Below are 24,343 nucleotides of genomic sequence, written 5' to 3' on the forward strand. Positions count from 1 at the left end.
ATTAGGAAAAAGACATAGGAAATAGAGTTAGAGTTAGTTGTTAGAACTTTTAAAAAGCCTGGGAATGTGGCCCAACCATCTTTCCCGTCCCAGAGCTGGGAAGACTGAACAAGAATACCAGCAGAATTGCTCTGATAGATCTTCAAAATACTTCAAAAGAAAGAAGAAGACCAAAAATGGAGGAAGTCCCAAGACAAACACCATTGGGGATTGTAATTCAGGTGAGAGTACAGCAGAAGAGCATGCTGTCCCTGAGCCTCCCCTGCCTTCAGGCACAGTCAGAGCTGACAGGTACAGGAGTGTTATGGATCTCAGCGCTACTGACGATCTGGAGAGTAACTGCCAACGCCTCCAGTTTTCCTTGTATGCCACCAAGAGAAAAAACCAACTGCTCTGGAGCGAGGCTGAATTACTGAGGCAAGAAAGGAAAGACCTTCAAGATCAACATGACAAAGAGAATGAGAAGAACGCTCACGTGCAAGAAGCACTGAAAGAAGAGCTGGAAGTCCATAAGATAGCAATAGAGATGCTGATTTCAAATGAAGGTGATATAAAATCTACCCTTTCTCACATGCCACACGTAGCCGAGAGCGAAATGGAACGTGAAGGCCACACCAGTCATCTGCGGGCTTCACAGCAACGCATGTTAGAGCTAGAGACTGCATTGTCTGCAGTCACCACCAAGCAGAACAAGACCGAAAAAAAGAATCAACAACTTACCGAAGACCTGACTAACTTGAAGGTTCACTTCCTGGAAAAGATCAGAAGCTATAACAAATTGGCAAGAGAGAACACCGAGTTTCAGGAAAGAGTGGAAGTGCTCTCGACACAAACAGCCAACATGAAACGCAGAATTAATCAATTCCAGCATGCATTGCTGGAACGGGCAGCAATGAAAAGACAACTAGACAATTTGAAAAGTCTGGTGACCACATTAAAGTGGGAGAGAGACAAGTTGGCAGAGGACCTGAGGGTGGAGAAGTCCACATGGGCAGAGAAGGTCCAACAGCTCTCTGAGAAGATAAACCAAATGACAGAAGAGAGAGAGCAAAAGTTGTGTGAGGTAGCGGAGCTAGAGAACAACCTCTCAGAACTGAGGAAGCAGCTGGCAGAGCAGCAGCCCCCTGCAGAACCATCACAGGTTGTGCAGCAGCTGCAGGCCCAGGCCTGCCAGTTGCAGAAAGAATTAAAGAATTTGGAGGAACAACTTAACAACCAGTTACAGGAAAACCAGCGCCTCGCTCTCCAGAACATGGAGCAGCAGGAACGGCTGCGGAAGCTGGATGAGGATCATCACAACATCCTTGAGACATCGAGCTGCACACATGCACGCAACAAAGACCTGAAATACAAGCTGGCCCAGCTACAGGCTGCCTGCCACCAGCTGACCGGTGAGAAGGAGGAACTCACCAGAGTCCTGTACTTGGAGCAGCAGGAGAAGCTGGAGCAGCAACAAAAGATAGAAGAGTGGAAAGAGGTAGCTGAAACCAAGAGCCAAATGGCTCAAAATCTGCAGGAGCTGCATGACCAGTTCCTAGCCCAGCTACAGGAGCTCAGAGCCACCTGCGATCAGCACGTGGCCTCCAATCAGGAGCTGACCTTAGAAAAGGAGGCGCTGCAGCAGCATGTGCTAAAGCAGACCATGTTGCTGGAGCAGGTGAAGAAGGAGCAGGTGCAAAGCAAGTTGAAAGATCAAATGGTAACTCAAAATTTACAGGACACTCTGAAGTGCCTGGAAACAACTAGACAACAGAAGGAGAAGCTGCGGGCTCAACTGAGCTTGCTAGCTTATTCCGGGGAAGGTGAAGAAGGAGTAAGCAACAAAGAAAAGGGTGAGGAGGCAACTCCACCAGATATAACCTACCCGGAAGATGATGACAACCCACAAGCCATCGGTGATTTTTATTTGAACGCACTAGCAGCTGCTGAATCAATAAAATTAAGACTGAACAAGCAGCTGCAGGAGCAGCAGGCCCGCTGCTCATGCCTGGACAATCTGGCATCCCAGTTCCAGACAAAGATCAAGTGCCAGGCCCTGTTCCCCAAGAGCTGGGGCCGTGGTGTGTCTTGGAACAGGAAGAAAGATACACAGGAACACAAAAAGCTAAAAGTCTGCTTCATCCATGACCAGCCTGACAAGATAGACTTCCAGAGTCAACTGGAAGAGTTACAGCATCAGAGCAACCAGCTGATAGAGCGTATCAGCACCATTGAAGAATCCATAGTTCTCTCTAAAGAACAGATGGAAGTCCTGGATGAACTGTACCGGGAAAAAGATGAATATGTCGACCAACTTTCCCAGGAAAAGAGGGAGAAGAAGGAGGAGCTGCAGGAGCTTCTGATGCGCCTTGCAGGTGAAAGCACAGATTGCCGGAGCAAGATGCCAGTAGAAACCAAAAGCCTTGCTGCTGAAACTACTTCAGAATACTCAGGTCCAGAGAAGACTGGACCTGAGAAGACTTCTCCAGAGGAGAAGAAAGAGTTTGAGGAAGTGTCACTTGAAGATGATATTGAACCTGCCCAGGTAGAGGCTGAGATGTCTGGCCCCCTAGAGGCTCCTACCACAGGGCATATCGTGCCACTGCTTCCTAATGTCCAGAACGACCAAGCGCTTTCAGGCTCAGGCAATGAGCACTCTGCCTCTGTCTTCTTTAAACTGAGGCAAATGGTAAATATGAAATAATAACTAAAGATTTGGAGCCACCACCAGGAGAAGTAAATATCTGGATAATATTCTTTCAAGCATTGATATAAATGGATGGTAGGTGGTCCAAAATTCTAGACACTTCTCCATTGGTTGCCAGGGAAGGAGTATATGTTATTGTTAGTATATAGAATAATCACAAAAGAACAACAAGGAAGGCTATAGACATGGGTAAACTGTACAGAACAGGTGTGAGGCTCCAACTTAAAATGATGAAGTAAAAAAGGGAATGTGTAACAACATGGAAAGAGATGATGTAAGACAAGAGAAATTGAGAAGGTGTGACTTAAGGGACAGTACTAAACTCGAGTGATAGGACCAAAGTGAAAGACCAATGAAAAAGAAAACTTAAGAAAAGTTAAGAAAAAAAAGAGGAAGGAAGGAAGGAAGGAAGGAACAAAAGAAAAGAAGGAAGAGAAAGGAAGAGAAAAAATGGAAGGAAGGAAGAGAAGAAGAAAAAAAGAAAAAATAAAGATGAAAAAGGAAAGGATAAAGCGAAAAAGAAAGAAAAAATAAAAGAAAAAGGAAGAAGAATGAAAGAGAAAAAATAGGAAGAAAAAATAGAGAAAGCAAAAAAGAGAAAGGAAGAAAAGATGAAAAAAGGAGAGGAAGAAGAGAGAAAAAGGAAGAAAGAAGAAATAAAACACACAGACAAGAAAAAAATAGGTTGAAAGACGAGAAAAATAGTAGAGGAAAAAAGAAATAGGAAGAAAAAAGAGGAAGAAAAAAGAGCAAAAAATGAAAGAAAATATGAAGAGAAATAGAAGCAGAAAGAAAGAAAACACAAAGAGAAAAAATAGGATGAAAGACAATAAAAAATAGTATAGGAAGAAAAAGAAATAGGAAGAAAAAGGAGGAAGAAAAAAAGCAATAAAAGAAAATGGAAGAAAAGATGAAATAAAGAAAAAAGAAAAATGAAGAAAAGATGAAATAGAAGACAGAAAAATGGAAGAAAGAAAAAACATAGAGACAAAGAAAGAAAAAAATAGGATGAAAGAATAATAGTAAAGAAAAAAAGAAATAGGAAGAAAAAAGAGCAAAAAAATTGAAGAAAAGATGAAGAGAGAGGAAGAACACAGAAAAAAAGAGGAAGAAAAAGAAGAAATAAAACAGACAAGAAAGAAAAAATAGAAGGATGAAGGATAAGAAAAAATATTAAAGAAATAGGAAGAAAAAAGAAAAGAGCAACAAAAGAAAATGGAAGAAAAGATGAAGAGAAAGAAATAGAGGAAGAATATTAAAGAAAAGAAAAAGAAATAGGAAGAAAAAAGAAAAGAGCAAAAAAAGAAAATGGAAGAAAAGATGAAGACAGAAAAAAGAGGAATGAAGAAAGAAAACACATAGAGACAAGACAAGAAAAAATACTAAAAAAGAAATAAAAAAGAGGACTGAAGAAAGAAAACACATAGAGACAAGAAAGACAAGAAAAAAATACTAAAAAAGAAATAGGAAGAAAAAAGCAAAAAAGAAAATGGAAGAAAAGATGAAATGAAAGAAATAGAGGAAGACAGAAAATAGAGGAAGAAAGAAAAAAAGAAAACACAGAGACAAGAAAGAAAAAATAGCAATATGAAAGACAAGAAAAGAAAAATAGGAACTAAAAATAGCAGAAAAAAGAGGAAGAAAAAAGAATTAAAACACATAGAGACAAGAAAGAATAAAATAGGATGAAAGATGAGTAAAAATATTAAAGAAAAAGAAATAGGAAGAAAAAAGAGAAAAAGAACAAAAATAGAAAATGGAAGAAAAGATGAAGAGGAAGAAAAGAAATAAAAAACATAGAGACAAGAAGGAAAAAATAGGATGAAAGACAAGAAAATGAAAAAAAAATAGAAGGATGAAAGACAAGAAAAAATAGTAAAGAAAAGAAAAAGAAATAGGAAGAAAAAGAAAAAATAGTAAAGAAAAGAAAAAGAAATAGGAAGAAAAAGGAAGAAAACAAAAGAAAAAAAGAAAATAAAGAGAAAGTAGAGGAAGAAGACAGAAAAAAAGAGGAAGAAAGAAAGAAAAAATAAAACACATAGAAACAAGAAAGAAAAAAATAGCAGGATGAAAGACAAGAAAAAATATAGGCAGAAAAAGGAAACAGGCAGAAAAAATAGCAAAAAAAGAAAATGGGAGAAAAGATGAAAAAAGAAAGTAGAAATAAAACACATAGAGACAAGAAAGAAAGAAAAAATAGGATAAAAGAGAAAGAGACGAGAAAGAGACAAGAAAGAATAGAAGAATAAAAGACGAGAAAAAATAGTAAAGAATTAGGAAGAAAAAAGTAGAAGAAAAAGAGAAAAAAAATGGAAGAAAATATGAAGAGAAAGAAATAGAAACGATAGAAGGATGAAAGATGAGAAAAACAGTAAAAAAAGAAAGACAAGAAAAAATATAGGCAGAAAAAGGAAACAGGCAGAAAAAATAGCAAAAAAAGAAAAGATGAAAAAAGAAAGTAGAAATAAAACACATAGAGACAAGAAAGAAAGAAAAAATAGGATAAAAGAGAAAGAGACGGGAAAGAGACAAGAAAGAATAGAAGAATAAAAGAGGAGAAAACATAGTAAAGAATTAGGAAGAAAAAAGTAGAAGAAAAAAAGAGAAAAAAATGGAAGAAAATATGAAGAGAAAGAAATAGAAACGATAGAAGGATGAAAGATGAGAAAAACAGTAAAAAAAGAAAGACAAGAAAAAATATAGGCAGAAAAAGGAAACAGGCAGAAAAAATAGCAAAAAAAGAAAATGGGAGAAAAGATGAAAAAAGAAAGTAGAAATAAAACACATAGAGACAAGAAAGAAAGAAAAAATAGGATAAAAGAGAAAGAGACGAGAAAGAGACAAGAAAGAATAGAAGAATAAAAGAGGAGAAAAAATAGTAAAGAATTAGGAAGAAAAAAGTAGAAGAAAAAAAGAGAAAAAAATGGAAGAAAATATGAAGAGAAAGAAATAGAAACAATAGAAGGATGAAAGATGAGAAAAACAGTAAAAAAAGAAATAGGAAGAAAAAAGCAAAAAAAGAATGGAAGAAAAGATGAAGAGAAAGAAATAGAGGAAGAAGGCAGAGAAAAGAGGAAGAAAGAGGAAATAAAGCATAGAGACAAGAAAAAATAGAAAGACAAGAGAAAAGTAGAGGAAGAAAAAAAACAAAAAAACAAAAAAAAACAAAAAAATAGAAAGACAAGAGAAAAGTAGAGGAAGAAAAAAAACAAAAGAACAAAAAAATAAAATGGAAGAAAATATGAAGAAGAGAAAGAAATAGAGGAAGACAGAAAAAAGAGGAAGAAAGAAGAAATAAAACACAGAGACAAGAAAAAAAATAGGATGAAAGATGAGAAAAGAAAAAGAAATAGGAGGAAAAAAATGGCAGAAAAGATGAGAAAGAAATGGAGGAAGACAGAAAAAATAAAACATAAAAAAACATAGAGACAAGAAAGAGACAAGAAAGGAAAAAATAGAAGGATAAAAGATGAGAGAAAATGGCAAAGAGAAAAGAATTAGGAAGAAAAAAGTAGAGTAAAAAAAGAGAAAAAAGAAAATGGAAGAAAATATGAAAGATGAAAATATGAAAGATGAAAGACAAGAGAAAAATAGTAAAGAGAAAAGAATTAGGAAGAAAAAAGTAGAGTAAGAAAAAAAAGAGAAAAAAAAAGAAAATATGAAAATATGAAAAGAATTAGGAAGAAAAAAGTAGAGTAAGAAAGTAAAGAAAATGGAAGAAAATATGAAGAAGAGAAAGATGAGAAAGATGAAAGACAAGAGAAAAATAGTAAAGAGAAAAGAATTAGGAAGAAAAAAGAGTGAAAAAAGAGAAAAGAAAATATGAAAGATGAAAGACAAGAGAAAAAGACAAAGAGAAAAATAGTAAACAGAAAAGAATTAGGAAGAGAAAAAAGAGAAGAAAAAAATGGAAGAAAATATGAAGACGAGAAAGATGAAAGACGAGAGAAAAAATAGTAAAGAGAAAAGAATTAGGAAGAAAAAAGTAGAGTAAGAAAGAAGAGAAAAAAAGAAAATGGAAGAAAATATGGAAGAAGAGAAAGATGAGAAAGATGAAAGAGAAGAGAAAAATAGTAAAGAGAAGAGAAAGATGAAAGATGAGAGAAAAAATAGTAAAGAGAAAAGAATTAGGAAGAAAAAGTAGAGTAAGAAAAAGAAAAAAGAAAATGGAAGAAATATGAGAAAGAAATATGAGAAAGATGAAAGACAAGAGAAAAGAATTAGGAAGAAAAAAGTAGAGTAAGAAAAAAAAGAAAATGGAAGAAAATATGAAGAAGAGAAAGATGAAAGATGAGAGAAAAATAGTAAAGAGAAAAGAATTAGGAAGAAAAAAGAGGAAAAAAAAGAGAAAAAAGAAAAAAGAGAAAAAAGAAAATGGAAGAAAATATGAAGAGAAAAGAAATAGCGGAAGAAGACAGAAAAAAGAGGAAGAAAAAAATAGAAGGATGAAAGATGAGAAAAATAGTGAAGAAAAGATGAAGAAGAGAAAGAAATAGAGGAAGAAGACAGAAAAAAGGAAAAAGAAAGAAGACATAAAACAGACAGGAAAAAAATAGCAAGAAAATGGAAGAAAAGATGAAGAGAAAGAAAGGAAGAAATAAAACAGAAGGATGAAAGATGAGAAAAATAGTACAGAAAATAAAAAGGAATGGGAAGAAAAAGAAAATAGAAGAAAAGATGAAGAGAAATAGATGAAGACAGAAAAAAGAAAATAAATAAAACACACAAAAAAGAGCAAAGAAAGAAAATGGAAGAAATGAAAAGAAGACAAAGAAATAGAAGAAGAAAGAATAAATACAGAGAAAAAAGAAAGAAAAATAAAAGAATGAAAGATGAGGAAGAAAAAGGTAGAGGAAGAGAAAAGAGCAGAAAAAAGATGAAAGGAAAAAGAGGAAAGAAATAGGAAGAAAAAAATAGAAGAAAAAAGCAAAAAAGGAAGAAAAGGTAAGGGAGAAAGATGAAAGGAAGAAGAAAACAGGAAAAAGACAAAAAAGAGGAAGAAAAAAGAAGACATAAAAAAGAATAGAAGGATGAAAGATGAGAAAAAAGAGGAAGAAAGAAAAAAGAATAAAGATGAAAGGAAGAGAAAAACAGGAAGAAAGAAATAGAGGAAGAAAAAGAAAACAAGGATGAAAGGAAGAAGAGAAACAGGAGGAAAAAATAGAGGAAAGAGGAAGAAAAGATGGAAAAAGAGAAGGAAAGAAAAAAGGAAGAAAGAGAGGAAGAAAGGAAAAATGAAAGGTAAAGGAATAAAGAATGAAAGGATGAAAGAGAGGAAAAGGAAAAAATAAGAAGAGAAACAAGAAGAGAAACAAGGAAGAACGAAAAAGATAATAACAAAACCTTGCAGATCAATTCCATAAACTCAGACTCCAGATAAATGAGTTTCCCCTGAGAGGAATCGCAGCCAGGGACGGGTACGAGGTGATGCCGCTCTGGGTTTGTGCTCAGAGTCTGAGCACTGTCCTTGGGCTTTCTCGAGGTTAGAGCCCTACCAATTGAGCCACAGCACCACTTCTGGCTTTTTTCTATGTATGTGGTACTGAGGAATCGAACCTGGGTCTTCATGCATGCTAGGCAAACACACTACCACCAGACCAAACTCCCAGCCCCTGCTAATCATTTTTTAAGAGATTGCCTTAGCTAAAATTGATTACCATATTTTTAAAAACCTTTTTGAAGTCTTTTGTTTCTGTCCTTGAATTTGAGCATTTCTATGCCATACTTCCTCTTAAATATTTCTTGAAAAGCATGGTATGTTTGAAATTTAACAATAGGGCATCCTGTGTCTTTCAGTTGTAGCATTTAACACACAATTACAGAAAAATTCTGGCTTGAATATCCAATTGACTAGTTTTCTGTTTGTCATGTTCTGTGTGTCCCTGTTAGCTGGACTAGTCCTTTATTCCATACCCCCGGTGTCTGGATGACCTGGGGACCTCTCAGTCCACCTGTGCCTCTTGTAGTCCTCTTGAGACTGCAGGAGGTGCTGGGAAGACAGCATGCTAAGCTATGGAGGAATTGCAGGCAGCATCCTGGGCTCTGTTACTGTCCCCTCCTGGAAGCAGGACATTGTCATCACTATCCCCAGAGCACAAAATCTCAAAGACAGTGTCTAGGCCCTGAGTTCAAGCCCCGGGGACTTACATCTATTTGAAAAAATTGAAAAGTAATACTTTGTAATGATTTAAGTCAATTTACACTTTCATAATGCATATATGATTGACATGTGTTTTATTTGCACTTGAAACATATCCACTATCATTATTAGATCGGTATTCATTTGTATTTACCAACAAGCAATGCGTTTCATTTAGATTTCAATTATTTCTCACCTTTCATCCAAGAAACATAGACATAATTACTTTTGTGTCATTTTGAATTGTGTTGTTTAAAATTTTCATTTCCTGTTATTTAACAAGCTTTATCATGGACATTTTCAACTAAGTTGGAAGACAAAATAATAACTGGATTTCTCATTCTCCATAAATGATATATTCTAAATATTTTTCTGTACCTTATTTCTTCCATACTTACTGACATTCCTGCTCCTCTATAAATGGTGTAGTGACTATCTCTTATTAGATACAAGGCCTCATTCTCATTTATGTAAGCAAGATATAATTATTACACCTAAAAGATTAACCCTGTCTTTAAGATCACTCAATATCAGATATCTTTATGTCTCTTCAATGGTTGCAGGGATCTTTTCAGCTTGTAATTAAAGCATTGCATGTTGTGTGTGTTCGTCTGTGTACGATTGTCATTGTAAAGTTGTCATTGTAAAACTGTCATTTCCATAGCTGGTCTTTGGCAATGTACAATTTTGTTCATTAAAATGTTTCTGCCTAAAAAGTGGTAATTTTGTGTGTTGGTACTGGGCCTTGATCTCAGGGCTTTATGCTTGTTTGGCTTTTTCCACTTAAGACTGGCACTGTACTATTTGAACCTTATTTTGTTTTCTGGTTGATGGTTAACTGATAATTTTTTTCTCAGGTTGCTGCCAAGATTGGCTTCTAATCACAACCTTCAGCTCTCAGCCTCCTGAGTAATTAAGATTACAGGTGGTAAGCTACCAATGACCAGCTGGTAGACAAATTTTGAACCTTGGTAATTTTGTTGCTAGTATTAGAACTTTCTATTTGGAGACAGAATGTATAAATTCTCCTTTTGTGAAGACAATCTTAATCTATCACCTTTTATTTAACTATTAGTTGAACATGTTTATCAAGGGCAATTAACCTTGATTAATTATTCATTACTCGGAAGTATACATTTTTGAATAAACACCAGAATACATAAATGTTTAATTATTCACTCCCTTTGCCAGCTTTCCAATTAATGAATTGATTCATATCTGCCGTAGGGGATGTGTAGGTTGTTTTTAGGGAGGGAACAAAGATCATTTTAAATTTATTGGATTAAACACATAGAATCTGTTCATGTGTTTCCTCTAACAAAGCACAACATCATTAGTTGGGAGGAAGCCCTTCAATTTGGGGAATGAGACCCCTTCAACTGGACCTGACCTCAGTTATTTGTTTCACTACTACTAGTAGTGCAAGATTTTCCAAGTTCATCTTTTATGTTTGACTCCCAAAGAGCCCCTTCTTTATGAAGCCTTTCCAATAGAGAATATTATTGCAAGGCCATTATAGCCATGAAATACTTATATTGTTTCTGAGTTATTTCTAAGATCTGGGATGGCTTAGAATATTTTTAAAGTATGTTTATATGGAGAGAGATATAGGGAGGAATAATGATACATAGTTATTTCAATAGGTTCATTGTACATTATTAAGCCATCAACAATGATTTGATTTTGTTTTCTGTTCACTTATACAGTTTCAAATTTAGAACAAGTATCTACTTCTAACATAAATGTATAAAATGAGGAATGTTCCATATTAAGCATCTATAGGTCTGACACACATATTTCCCTAATCAGTTCAGACTTGGTTATTCATTACAAGTAAACATCCTTACATATAAGCATCATTGTCCTACTCTTCTAAGTTCATGGTGACAAACATTTGTCCGCCATCTTGCTTTTCTGTTTAAAACTACAATGTATGATTAGTCTATGTCTGAAATAGTCCTCATTCGTCCTGAAGGCTTAATAGTATTTCACAAGTGTATTAATTCCCTGGTTTCCATGGAAAATATTGAGATAAGCTTATTTTTTATTTTTTAAATTGTATTTTATTGTTAAGGTGATGTATAAAGGGGTTAGGGTTAGGGCTACAAATGTAATGACTATGTTTCTTGTTGAACATTGTTACCCCCTTCCTTGTTTTCCATTTGTCTCCCACTTTTTCTCTCCCCTCAGTCACCCTCCCAAGTTGTTCAGTTCATTTCCAACATATTATCCTGTAGCACAGTTGCACTGTTTCCCCTTGTTCTTTGTCTCACCCTTTGGTTGTTCCGCTTCCCTTCCCCAATTCAGACAAACATATATACAAGACACAGGGTAGCAACATCATATACAGTGACAACAGAGGATAAACCAAAGTGGGGGGGGACTTCACAATACATTAAAAACAACAAAGAAAAACCTCATTTCCATATCTTGGGAGTTCATCACTCCAAGATCACTCATATAGTTACATGTATAATACCACTTGTAATCTTATTTCAAAATTATCCTCTTAATAATCTCTTGGACTAGCAAGAGTGACAGAAGGTGTTCTTTGCCTAATCTGAAAATTACTAAACCAATTGGTCACTAAAGGTTAAGGGATCACAACTAAGACATAAGAAAGACATGCTAAGACCTAGGAGAAAAAGTATACAGAGGCTCCAGAAGTTAGGGCAGTCAGGGCATTCCTCTTTATAAGGGCATTTAAAACATAAACACACATTTACGGCAAGAAGCAGTCAGAATAAGAACTTAGACAGCTACACAACACCTATTTTTTTCAGTGCTAATGGAAACTATATCCTGAGCCATAATAACTAACACATTAACAATTAAAATCTGTGGTTAATCACATGCTTAGAGCACATCCTTTAACCACAACTGACCCAAACTAGAAATCAATGGTAGAAAAAGTCAAAGGAAAATTTCCAAACACTTAGAAATTAACACACATCTAATTCATGATTCTAAGAATAAATCTTAACATAGATTTTTTTTTAAATAAATTGAAGTAAAAATAAATCAGATCAATAGGGAAAGGGATATTTATATTTGTATAAATTTTATTTGGTTATTATAAAGGTGATGTACAGAGGGTTTACCAAAGTCAGGTAAAGTACATTTCCTTTTAGAAAATGTCACCCATTCTCTTGCTCTCTCCCAGCTTTTTGTTTATAAATCCTTGGGACAGAAAAATGGGGGGAAAAAATCTTAAATCAAAAATCCAAGCTCCAATTCAAGAATCTAAAAGGTGATAAATAAATCTAAAGCAATCTGTAGAAACTACAGTGCAGAGGCCATGAACTCAAGCCCCAGTGCTAACACAATAAAGGACAAGGCACAGCCCACTGACTTAACGAATGGATGACTTTATTGAGAAGGACAAGGTGGGCAGGTGATCACCGCAGTCATGACATCCAGGAAAATCAAGTACACAGACATACCTACACAATACTTTGGTTTAAAAATTATCCTTAACATCATGTGCAACCTGTTATCTGAAGAAGCAAATGTGGAACATAAAGCATGAAAACGCCAGCTTGCATAGATGAGCTGATGGAGACAAGGCAGGCTGGAGCGCGGGATAGCGCCTTCACGATGTGACCATTCACGATGTGACCTCCGCGGCCTCCCGACAGAGGAGTGTCACCAGCACCGTGGGCTTCATCTGCCTCCAGGAGGTGATGAGCGAGAGTCTGTGCTGCAGGAAGGTGAAGTGAAGCAGACTGATCCACCGGCCTCGTTCAGATGGGTGCCCACCCATCTCCTTTAAGGCATCCATATCGGTTCCCTCACAGGATCACTTAATCTCTAGATAGGCATGTGGTCGGGGGTGGTATGCTTTTCATCCTCAGCAAGTGTACCCCACCAGGGTTCTGTTTGGCCTTATCAAAAGAGCAACTTCAAAGCTGCTTTTCTCCCCTGTGGGCTTGGCTATAACCTGATGAGAACTTGAGATAGCATTTCCTTTCATGAACACAATCCACATTCTACATATCCAAAGGGTATTTACCAAAGAACTGGAAGTGTTGGGCACTGCTAAGTTCTGTCTCAAGAGATTATTTTTCCATATTGTAAGACAAATGGCAGCATCACCTAGAATTTCCTGAGCAACTTGATTTGTGAGCAAATTTGACATATTAATTCAGCACCTTTTCAAAATACATTTTGCTGGGCTATTCTTCTTAGGGAAAACTCTACACTACAGAAAATTCTCATGGTGGAACATCACTTTTTATAACTTATTCCCCACTATACTTTTTTACTTATAGCAGTTCATGTAAAGAATATTGGGTTGCCTGGAAGAGGCAAGAAGAAAATGCCTTTTGGTTTACAATGTCTACAGTTAATAGCCTATGGGGATGTCAGAGACTAATTTCATCAACATACAAAAACTCTGGACACCTAAAACTATCTCACTAGACTAGGGCTATGGTCCAAAATTCAGTGTGTCATATCATATTCTTGCATCTGTCTTCTCTTTCCTGTCTTCAATTTTTTCTCTCCTTGCCTTTGATCCTACTTCTCTTCCTATCTTAACCCCCGTAACGAATATTGGGACACGGAGTTACATAATAGTTCCGCCATGACTGGAAATCACGGCTGGCCCCGTCATAAAGCTTATCAAAAAGAAAAAAAATGAATACCAGCTTTGTGAAGATATTTAAAATACTACTACTTAATCTATGAAGAACGTGTTAGTAAGCAGGCAATGTTCAGATATAAATGCATATGGGAAACAGAATGGCTTTTAGGGTTGGCCATTTCTTAAAAATGAATACTTACTTACTAGAACCTTTAAAAACCACCCTGGTATCTCCCCTACCACAGCAAGTTTTCCAGAGTAATTTTCTCCTAAAAAGTAGAAAAACAGAAGAGTCTGCAACATATCATCTTCCATTTCAAGTGAATGCATGCTGTTTGGTTTTGTCCCCTTTTTTGTTAATGGTAAATACTCCTTTCAATATACAAAGGCATTGTGAAAATGTTTACAGTGTTAATGTCTTCATTGCACAATAGAATCTTTAAAAACATCTATGTAGTCCTTATGTAATGGAAAAAAATAGTCAAAAAACTCGACTGTTCAGAAAGTGATCGCCTGGTATGAATGTTCTAACAATGATTTCCTCTTTCCTCCTACCAGTCTTTCTGGTCATGTCTTTGCAATACAGGGAGCTGAACTGATGTTTCTGTCAGTGCCAAAATCAGCAGAAGTACAGAGGGAGAAGAGGCCAGTGTTCCATCTGACAAGGAGGCTTGAGGATCATCTGTGGGTTTTGTCATTGGAGATCTGTCGTTCACATACAGCAGTATACTGAGCTCAGACAAAGACTAATGTAAGGCAAAACTGCTGCTCATCAACACTGCTAGCATAATGCTCAGGGCTCACCAGGAAAGTGAGTTTGTACCACTGACATCTTCCCAGTTAACTCTCACCAAAATCAACTTTGAGCATTCCTCATGAGACTTGTCAAGAGCCAGGAACGGCAACAACCTCTGCTTTTTCCTTTAGTAAGCAGTCTCCCACAGACCATCCTGGATGAAGGAAATTGTTCCAGCAAGAATCAGCATGACCCTGAGCCTTGTTTAGCATAACCAGGGTCATCGTAGTTTGCTACTCTCTGCTCAACTACATGATCATAGATTAGGAAAGAACAAGACAAGCAGATATAACTTCAAAACTCACAGGCACCAAGAGATAAAAGGGAAATATTTTCTAGACTCACTTCTGGATGAGCGATGAGCAGAACATTATGAACACAGGACATACTCTTTTGCTAAAAAGATCAGGGGTTGAGTTTTTTGTCTCTTTAATGGCTGTGTATCAAAATATGGCACAGTATATACAGTGAAATCTACTTGACCAGTGTTACTTTTCAGTGTTAATGGTCACTACACCGACATCATCTTCCTGAAAGGAGGCCAAGCCTTCAATTCGGATTCTATTCTGTTCTCAGTAATTCCACTGATTTTTTTCTTAGGCAGTTCCCAAAGTCATCTTTCAAGAAAACTGAGCAACAAACTTTCTTTTTTCTTTTCTTTTCTTTAAACAAAGGCAATATTCATTAAAAATCAAGGCCCTAATAAAAACGCTAACCACTTATGTGGTAAACTTAATGCACCATTTTATAATAGATATTTGCAATTTGGCACAAGACAAATTTAGAGTAAATATGACACTATTAAAAAATAACTATCAGCTAAAAGTAAATATAAAAATACTATTACAATTTTATACTGACACATCGTGTATATGAAGAGGATAGAAACTGTCAGTAATGAATTTATTCATTAATTTGTTCAGTTTCCATCTAGAACAAAGAAACAGAGGTGGGTTGGGTTCAGAATTCCTAGAGTTCAACCAAAGGCCTATTCTGAAAATGGCTTACTTCTAGGAACTTTTGTCCATGTTTCTTTTTAATTTAGATGTTTCCCTATGATCAAATTTGCTTAGGTCTTACTGTTCTGATGTTCCAGTTAATTACTGTCCTACAACTCACTTGTAAAGTCACTTGAGAAACTAACTCCGTACTATACATGCTCACTTTTCTAGAGCATGTGAAGAAACTATCTGGTCTGTCATGAAAACAATTACATCTAACAGTACCTTAAACTCAATCTCAAAAATGTGCTAGAGATTTTTGTTTTGCTTTTTCATGTCAGATATTTAAGCTGACTTCATCTAATCTCCCGACTAGCCAGTGATTTACAATAGGCCAGGTGGAAGAGAAGAAATACATGTCAAGTAGCCCTAAAAGCCAGGTTCCTTAACATACGGTGCTCATTTAGCCACACTAGTAGTGGTAATAGGGCTTGGCTTCCAGACAGCAGAAACTCAGAAGCAGAAAGAACTTCTGCCATTGGTATGTATAAGTATAATATATATAACCCTTAATACATTGTGGGCCTAAAAACTAAGTTGCCTGTGTTCCAGGAAAGGAACAAAATAACTGTGCTCATATTGATGACAAAGTAAATGGTGAAGTATAGAGCAGGAAACACAGTGAAGATAGGAGTTCATCATAACACAGCTATTAGTTGCCTCGGTCATTTCAAAGGTAAATATTACATTACTGAATGAGACAGAATGAGAATATGACTTACAGTAGATTTCTACCTCTCTAATTCACAGGTAAATAATTACGGATACTCTTAAAAAAGTGTTTGCTTTACAAAGAAAAATAAAATAAAATAAAGATAAAATATTTTAAAATTCTAGTCTTTTAAAAAACCTAATAAAAAGTAACAAGTTTTCAATACTGATGTTGAGTTAGATGTCACAAGGGCACTATTATGTGTGTGTGGTCACTCACAAATAGCTGCAGTCTTAGTACTCTGGTGTGACAGGTAGCCTGAAATCTTTTTGGAATGATGTGTGCACAGCTAACATTTCACAATAAATATGATTGAATAAAGTACATGAAGAGCCAATAAACTGCTGAGTTTCAAAAGCAAAACTGATTACTGTATAATATAGAAAAATAAACATTTATAAAGTAAAAACATGGCAAATAAATGTTATCCATTTGCGTAATTATCAAATGAAAATACAAGCGTATTTTCTGAATTTAAAGTTACCATTTTAAAATACTAATCAAAACAATAGGCCAGAGAAAGAAAAGTTTAGCCATTACTTTAAGTCACCAAGGCTGAGCTTTGGATATTAACATCTCTACCTCGATATGGACTTAAGACCAACCTTCCTTTTGTCTTTCTTCCTTAAAGGAAGATTTTTCTGTATTCACTTCATTATAACTGCTTAAGTCCTTTTATTTTTCCCTTTCCTATATTTTCTCAAATTGACTACAGAACTTCAGGCTTTGGTTCTTTTCGGATTATCATTAACCTAAAACTCTCAGGTGCCCTAACTTAAGCACCTGCAATAAAAAAGAAACTAGTTTCATAAAGTCTCTCAAAATGAAAGATCCAAATCCACTCTGAAAATCGGTTTGACATACCTTCCCTGAATTATGCCCAATATTTAGACTGTCTGGAAAATAAGGCAAATAGAAGGCAGTTCCCAGTATAGGAAAAATTAACAATTCTTTCTCTAGATCTTATATATTTCTTTCCTAAATAAATGCCATATTGAAATGCAAAACAAATGACAGATTCATACAGTGAAAATAGCAGGAAATGAAGCTGAAAGAATGTATTAATTATGGTTTGATTGCCATGTAGGTTAATAGAGAAGTATGGATGAATATACATGTCTGTGAGTTCGCAGCCACACTGATCTAAATTTCTGAAAGGCCCCACTTATTAAAAAAATGAATACAATCTATGGAACCAAATACTTAGTAAAGAGCCATTTCATAAAGTGGTTCTTATTACTAACTGGGACACAAACCATTATTGAAAAGTTGCCAACAAATACTGTTCTTTTAAGCAAGAGGCAATCTTCAGTTTATAGCCAGAGACTTACTGAATCTTCTCTTCTATTTCCATTTCCCTTAGCTCCTTCTAAAAGTAAATGGCAAACAAAGGATACAAAAAATTTTTTTTTTAATTTTCAGTTCATTTTGCAGAGGTGTGAATTAAGATCTCAGGGAATTAAGTTTTTGGCAATAAATACCAAGAAGTGTTCTTTGCTTGCCGTCTGAGAGACTTGCTATTGCAGAAGCAACAACACAGTAAGTGTAAAATATGGGATACAGGCCAATTTTCCCAGGGATGCTTATTATAAATATATACAAAACCTCTACCAGGTCCATGTATTCAGAACAATAATTTCAAATGACCCTGGTGTTTCTTCTTTAAATACTTTTTGGTTATAATATTTTGCTTTCCTGAGAATAAAAAGTAAATGCCTTGTCCTTCCAAACATCGAATGCACTGCGAGCTCTGTCTCATATTCTGTGTGACAGATAACTGTTACCTTTTACTTTAATTCTACATAATGCTACATAAAGCCTAGCTAGGTGTCAATGCTCCATCCTCAACACATAAATGTTACAGAGCATATGGAAGCCATATCCCAGGAAATACACATGTGGCCTAGTGGTGGCCATTATCCAAAAGCTACATTTTCTTATACTGCCCAAGTGATCAGAAATACCAAAATCATTTGACAGGAATTAAAATAACTGACAGTCAAAAAAGAAAAAAAACTTGAGAATAAATCCCAGGAATACAAACACAGAGATAAGAACAAATGTGGCATACAATCTGTATCATCCAGATATATGCTACAGTGAGTCCATTTTCAAGTCAGAGTTCCTAGGTTTTTACTGCTTGTAATGGAAACCTGGGTTGGGAAGAGAAAAGACAAAAGCAGTTAGGAAAAAATGTCTTTGAGCTCAAGTCTACTGCACTACCGTTGAGCCAAGCCACATTTCCCATTTTCTAGGTTAAATGGAGATAAGGGTCTTAGGTCCTTTTGTGCCTGGGCTGGCTTTGAACCTTGATCCTCAGATCTCAGCCTCCAGAGTAGCTAGGATTACAGGTGTGAGCCACCTCACCCCACACCCTGCTGGAAAAACTTATCTCTGAATCTCAGCAACTTTTCTTCATGTTCTTTTCTTTGTTTTTGATCATAAAATATCTTTTTACAAAGTAAATTATTACTTTAATATTATCAATGTATGTGTCCAAAAAAAGAGGAATGAACGCAGCATTTGAAATAGAAAAATATCAAATTAAATTAGGGATGGTGAAATGTGACCAATTGGTCAGAATTATAATGAATGAACTGTTTTGACAAGTATGTTCATAATTTCCAACTAGCCCCCATTTTATACACAATATCTTTTATCTTAGTCTCAACATTAGGTGGATATCAATGGGGAAAGGTTAGCTTTTAAAAAATGTCAATATCTGGTACTCCTTTCCCAGAGATTTTGATAGTAAGAAATGTCCTTTCAAGAGCTTTATCTTGTGTGATTCTTGCTCTTAAGGTATTATGCTATTTCTCTTCTCTTTTGTTGCCTTTATGGTTATTAATCTCATGTTGTTACTGTATCTGACTTTGTTACCTGGTATACTATATATATGTTTATTTGTTTATTTGAAACAGGAAAGGGAAGGGGGGAAAACAAGACTATTTGGGATGGGTAAAGGGAGAGAAATGGGGACAGAAACGTGAGTAAGAAGCAATGCACCTCCTACTTGATGAATATAACTGTAACTCCTCTATACATTATCCCAACAATAAAATAAAAAGAAACAACAGCAACAAAAAAAGAATTTTGAAAGACTGTCATTAGCTTTGGAAAAAACAATGAAAGTATTATTTGGTAAGTCTTTAAAAATTGTATTGTAACAGACCTGATAACAAAATCTAATGTTTGTAAAATCTACTGCAAACTTCAAAATTCTCATATGTTCTTAACAACTCTAGATTAAGTATTTACATTGCCTCCACTTTGCAAATGAAGACATTAATATAAGAAGCTATCATTTATTTCATTTTACAACTTTCATAAATATATGTATGTCTTTATATATGAGATTTATTTCTTCCATATAAAGGAGCAATCCAATTTAAATATCCATATTATTTCATTTTCTTTACTTCATTCTCTGCATAAAGTTTATGTGGTATGTACATGTATTCATTTGAAATCTAATCTGCAGACAGAGGCAGATGCAAATTAAGAGTCAATACAGTCTGATAATATTTTGTCCACAATGCAAGCAACTTTTTCATATTTCAGTTTTTCTGATTTTTAGAATATTTGTATACACTAACATTAGCTGAGCATCCCTAACCCTGTTATATGAATCTGACATATGAAATCCTACAGAATTCTAACATTTCTTGAACAGCAAGTCAGCATTCAAAATGCCATAGAAATCAAACTTCCCTATTAAAACGCTCTCAACCTATTTAAAAGTAGCCCAACAGAGCTAAATAGGTTATAACTACTTTAAAAGGAAGGGATGGGAAAACTGCAATCTCTCTCCACAGGAAAATGCAAACATATAGAAAATCTTGCACTCACTTTAAGGTCCTTTGCTTTTTATTCTTTTTTCTCTGCTTGCATTTTAACAAATACGAAACAATGTAATGATGAAAATTAAATGATATTTTCCTACAACTCCAGTAATCAGAACACAGTACTTGATTTTCTACAATAGGAAGTTTACAAAAGATATGAAACTTAAAAAATGGATCTGATCACATATACTCTTCTTACCTTTATGAGCGGACTCTGATTTTGAGAAGTGACGACTAGAACTGTGTTGGTTTGTGAAGTGAGTGCAATCTGGACCCTCAACTTCTGTCACAGTAGCTGGGAATGACCTGAAGAAAAGATGAATTTAGAGAGACATCTAAATAAGGCTGGGAGATTGGCCTACTGGTAGAGTGTTTGCCTAGCATGCACGAAGACCTGGATTCAATTTCTCGGTACCACATACATTGAAAACGCCAGAAGTGGTGCTGTGATTCAAGTGGTAGAGCTCTAGCTTGAGAAAGCCCAAGGACAGTGCTCAGGCCCTGGCTCAGGCCCCAGGAATGACAGAGAGAGAGAGAGCGTGCAGGGAGAGGGAGAAGGAGAGAGGGAGAGAGAGAGACAGACAGAGAGACAGAGAGAGAGGTCTAAATAGTAGTATGGACAATCCCAACTTTCATTGGGTTATATTAAAAATATTTTCTGAAGAAATGAAAACCCAAAATAATCTAGAAAAATCTCACTATAGCTCCTAGATAACCACATGAACTTAAATTACTTTAGCCTGTTCTTCCAGTATCCCGTGTTCTGATTAGCCTAATTCAAACAAAACAAGTTATTTTCTCAACACTTAATGCCTATGGCCCTGAGCAAGACAAAGAAAGGAATATGAGATATTCTCAGATAGCTGAGAGATAAAGGTACTTTGAAAAACAAAATTTCACAGGCCAACTTCCTTTGTCCACTAGGTGGCAAAATAGGTCTGAAGATAGTTTCAACTTTCTATTGTAATACATACACTAATAACTTTTTATATCAAAGAGAAAACAATAGAATTGAATTCAAATTTTGTCATTCTAAAACTTTATTATTTTAGTACTTAATACAGATTTTTTACAAATACTTCGTATTGATAAAGATTTCAATCAAAACCTATCAGTGTGCCAAGCACGCTGGTGGCTCACACCTGTAATCCTAGCCACTTGGGAGGCTGAGATTGGAAGATTGTCATTCGAATCTAGCACAGACAGAAGAGTCCATGAGATTCTTATCTCCAACTAACCAACAAAATGCTGGAAGTAGAGCTTTGGTGCATCCCTTAAACAAAAAACTAAGGGACAGTACCCAGACCCTGAATTCAAGCCCAGAACCAGCACAAAGGTTTCTTCCCCCCCCCCCCCCCGCCAAGATATATTCAAGTTTCATACTAAAACAAAGAACCAGCTGAAATTAATATTGTTTTGAATAATTATAAGTACCCTGAGATTTATAAAGTCAATTTGGTACCACGGGCTCTGTAATTTAAAAAAAGTCCAGGCAAGAGGGTTCAAATTTTTCATTCTATCCCTAACAACAGGAAGATGGATATAAATCTGCGCGGATAAGACTACCTTGTTGTGAATTCTATGTAGATTAACTCAATTAATAATCAGTGCAAACAAGTCTGCACAGTACCTAATAGGTACATATTTCAGAGGTCAAAAACCATTTTTTAAATGCACATTTAAAAGGGTGTAGTGATGTCTTGACACATGTATATGTCGGTAATGTTTACATCAACATCAGTACACCTCTCTCCTCAAGCAGCTATCGTTTCTCAGTGGCACACTGTAGTGTAGCGTTTCAAATTGCAGGGCTCCTTGCTGCTACCCTGCCACTGCCTGTGCAACAGCACCAGAACTTCCTGTGCCAGTTTAACTGCAGCTTAGTTCCCACTGATCAGCCTTTCTCCGTTTGCTACTCGCCTCCTCTCCAGCCATCTTTTTTTATTTCATGTTTTCTCCTCATATTCCAACCATTTCAAAGGCCACTATGAGCAACAGAATAAAAAAGGCCGCTTCTCCAGGCTTAAGTGCTGACAACAGAAGTGCAAGGACAACTCATAACTTTAACTCAAGACCACCTGAGCCTGAAAGAAGTCAGGAAAAATACATCCCACAGGTATGTCCTGGGAAATGAATGCAAAAAGGACACTGAGACTCAGGCAAGAACAAGTCTGGGAATACCTAAATTGGGCATATTTACGTAATATGCATTAATACTGCAACCATGAGGAATCCAGTAACAATTTAAAATCCAAGATTTTATTTAGGAAAATAACCTCTTCTCTTCCTAGCTCTGGTTATAAATACATAAATGCTGAAGTATAGAGAAACAGCCACACTACCCTTTATACATAGCAGTTACTATCAAATATTCCTATTTGACATATGAATGTAATCCAATAAAGTTTAAGAGTAACAGTGTAAGCCGGGCACCGTGGTTCATGCCTGTAATCCTAGCTACTCAGGAGACTGAAATCGGAGGATCGAGGTTCAAAGCCAGCGCGGCACTGAAGAACATGAGATTCTTATCTCCAATTAACCACTAGAAAATTAGAAGTAAGGCTGTGGCTTCAGTGGTAGGGCAACAGCCTTGAGCTGAAGAACTCCGGGACAGTGCCCAGACCCACAGTTCAAGCCCCACAACAGAGAGTAAAACTATAATGCTTGACACTACCTCCCAATTACAGATTTTGTATCTCTTCTCTAAAAGAAGCCTTCTTAGACAAGGGGTATTTCCTTACTTACCAACTCACTTACTCTGCTTTTCTTACTTAACAAGAACTCATTTACTCACTCTGCTTTTCAAGTGTCATCTTACCTTGCTGACCTGTCATTCTTAGAACGATGAAATTCATCACTCTCCTTTGATTTTAGGTGTGTTGATTTAGCTGATTTTGACTAGGGACAAAAAAATAACAACAGCACACACAAAAAATAATGTTTAAGGAATACACATACCATGTCAAACTTTTCTTCAGCAATTTTAGTTTACTTTTATTTAATAAAGCATTTTTATAACATAACCATTCAAGTTAAAAAAAAAAGGCTGCAGTACAGTTAGATGATAAGCTAGACACAAAAACACGCCATCCCCCAAGGCCACAGATGATTAACATTAAGAGTTTTAAGAGCTGGAAGGTTAGGTTAGGGATTTCAAGTTTTCTTCTGTACATCTCACTTAGGACTGATGGATTTTTCAATCAGAAAACTAAGGAATATGCAAATCAACATTCCATTAAAGGAAGAGTGCCAGTATCAGTCTATGGTTTGTTTACTCACAGATGTTATAAGCTTCCTAGCAATGTGTTTATCACCCTGTGACTTGTCTGATTTATAATCCATAAAAATACTTGTTCTTTGCTAGTTAAAAAAGAAACAGTAACTGTGACAAAAGCATCTGAGAAAAGACCTTGCATATCCACAGGGTACAGTAGAGCTAACTCAACTTAAGCAATGTGGAAACAACTTTTTTTTTTTTTAAAGACTGATACTGAGGAAGAGGAAATAGTAGAGCAATAATTTCAGCATGTCTACTTGGTCTTATAACCAGTACTGAGACGGTGAGGAAGGACCAGAGAGCCAAGGGAGGACTCTGAAAGAAAAGAGTGCTAAAGATCAACTATATCACGGATGCACACCCTAGGTTGCATTGTGACAGACCCAGTGTGAACTCCCTTCCAAAAAAGACTTTACTGCATGAATTCTGTTCCTCTTCATCTGTTCTTGTATTCAGCTTGACCTTATGTTTGCTGCTTATAATTTGACTGTGCTGTACAGAGTCACTGAAAGCAGTTTCCTGAACAAAACTCGAAATTGCTATATACAGCAATTAAATTATTTTGGAATGAATTATAGTCACTGTCTATTTTGTCTTTTATCTTATTAACGCGGGGAAAGACAACAATTAGGACTCATGCTAAAGAATTCTTACACTGCAATGTAAAGTAATGACTGTGATGACAGCAATTTGTCAGAATCCCATTAATGAAATTATGACAAAGCAAAAAAAGACTAGCTAATGGCAAAGATGCAGAATAATAAAACACAAAGACCAAGTAGTCAGAGAAGTAATATGCCTGTGAGATGTTGCCTGTGAGATGCTGCCTTTTTTCTCTACCTTAGTATATAAAAAATTAGATCAATTATGACCAGAAGCATCTGTACCTCAGTTGTCAAAATGCACAGAATGAATTTTCTCAACCTCAGCTGTAAGTTTTACATTGCTGTCTTCATGGAATTTTCACAATCAAGTAACTTTCACACGTTAGATTCATACGTAAAAGATTAAGTTGCACACCCTAAATACATTTGGAGAACTTGCTCTGTATACAGTCTCTTTTCATTTTTAATTTCTAACTAAAACATAAAAAAATCCTACCTTTGATTCAGGGTCATGCTTTCTTTTGTCTAAAGAGGACTTCTCACGATCTCTGGCTTTTTTATAAGCTTTCTTTTCTTCAGCCATTAGAAGCCGAGCAATTTCCTAAACAAAATCCAGTCAATTCCATTATCTACAATTAGCCTTGAAATTACCAGGATGTTAACCCAAAAATATCATCATGTAAAACTTGCTGACATG

At 35.7% G+C, this 24,343-nt stretch overlaps 2 protein-coding genes across 4 annotated transcripts in view; one reads left to right on the top strand and one right to left on the bottom strand.

Annotated features, from left to right (window-relative positions):
• The first annotated feature begins 64 nt into the window (after window positions 1-64).
• LOC150069115 (golgin subfamily A member 2-like) lies at window positions 65-2,683 on the top strand. Its single transcript, XM_090330449.1, has one exon. It carries the CDS (start codon window positions 65-67, stop codon window positions 2,681-2,683), a length of 2,619 nt encoding a protein of 872 aa, XP_090186575.1.
• A 9,490-nt stretch (window positions 2,684-12,173) lies between these two features.
• Window positions 12,174-24,343, bottom strand: part of LOC150069116 (coiled-coil domain-containing protein 50-like) — a 63,197-nt gene continuing 51,027 nt past the window's right edge. For 2 of the 3 annotated variants that reach the window (XM_090343923.1, XM_090343938.1), the window contains 5 exons: window positions 24,143-24,247; window positions 22,583-22,662; window positions 19,964-20,070; window positions 13,611-13,679; window positions 12,174-12,525 (listed from right to left, as the gene is read on the bottom strand). In XM_090343923.1, the coding sequence (XP_090200049.1) occupies window positions 12,305-12,525; window positions 13,611-13,679; window positions 19,964-20,070; window positions 22,583-22,662; window positions 24,143-24,247 (582 nt within the window). In that variant the 3' untranslated portion in view covers window positions 12,174-12,304. Of the gene's footprint in view, window positions 12,526-13,610; window positions 13,680-17,990; window positions 18,073-19,963; window positions 20,071-22,582; window positions 22,663-24,142; window positions 24,248-24,343 lie in introns of those variants that run through there. The other variant, XM_090343930.1, reaches the window with a different exon arrangement.

Source organism: Megascapheus bottae, chromosome 1 (assembly GCF_031878675.1).
Source record: "Megascapheus bottae isolate mThoBot1 chromosome 1, mThoBot2.hap1, whole genome shotgun sequence".
Taxonomy (NCBI): domain Eukaryota; kingdom Metazoa; phylum Chordata; class Mammalia; order Rodentia; family Geomyidae; genus Megascapheus; species Megascapheus bottae.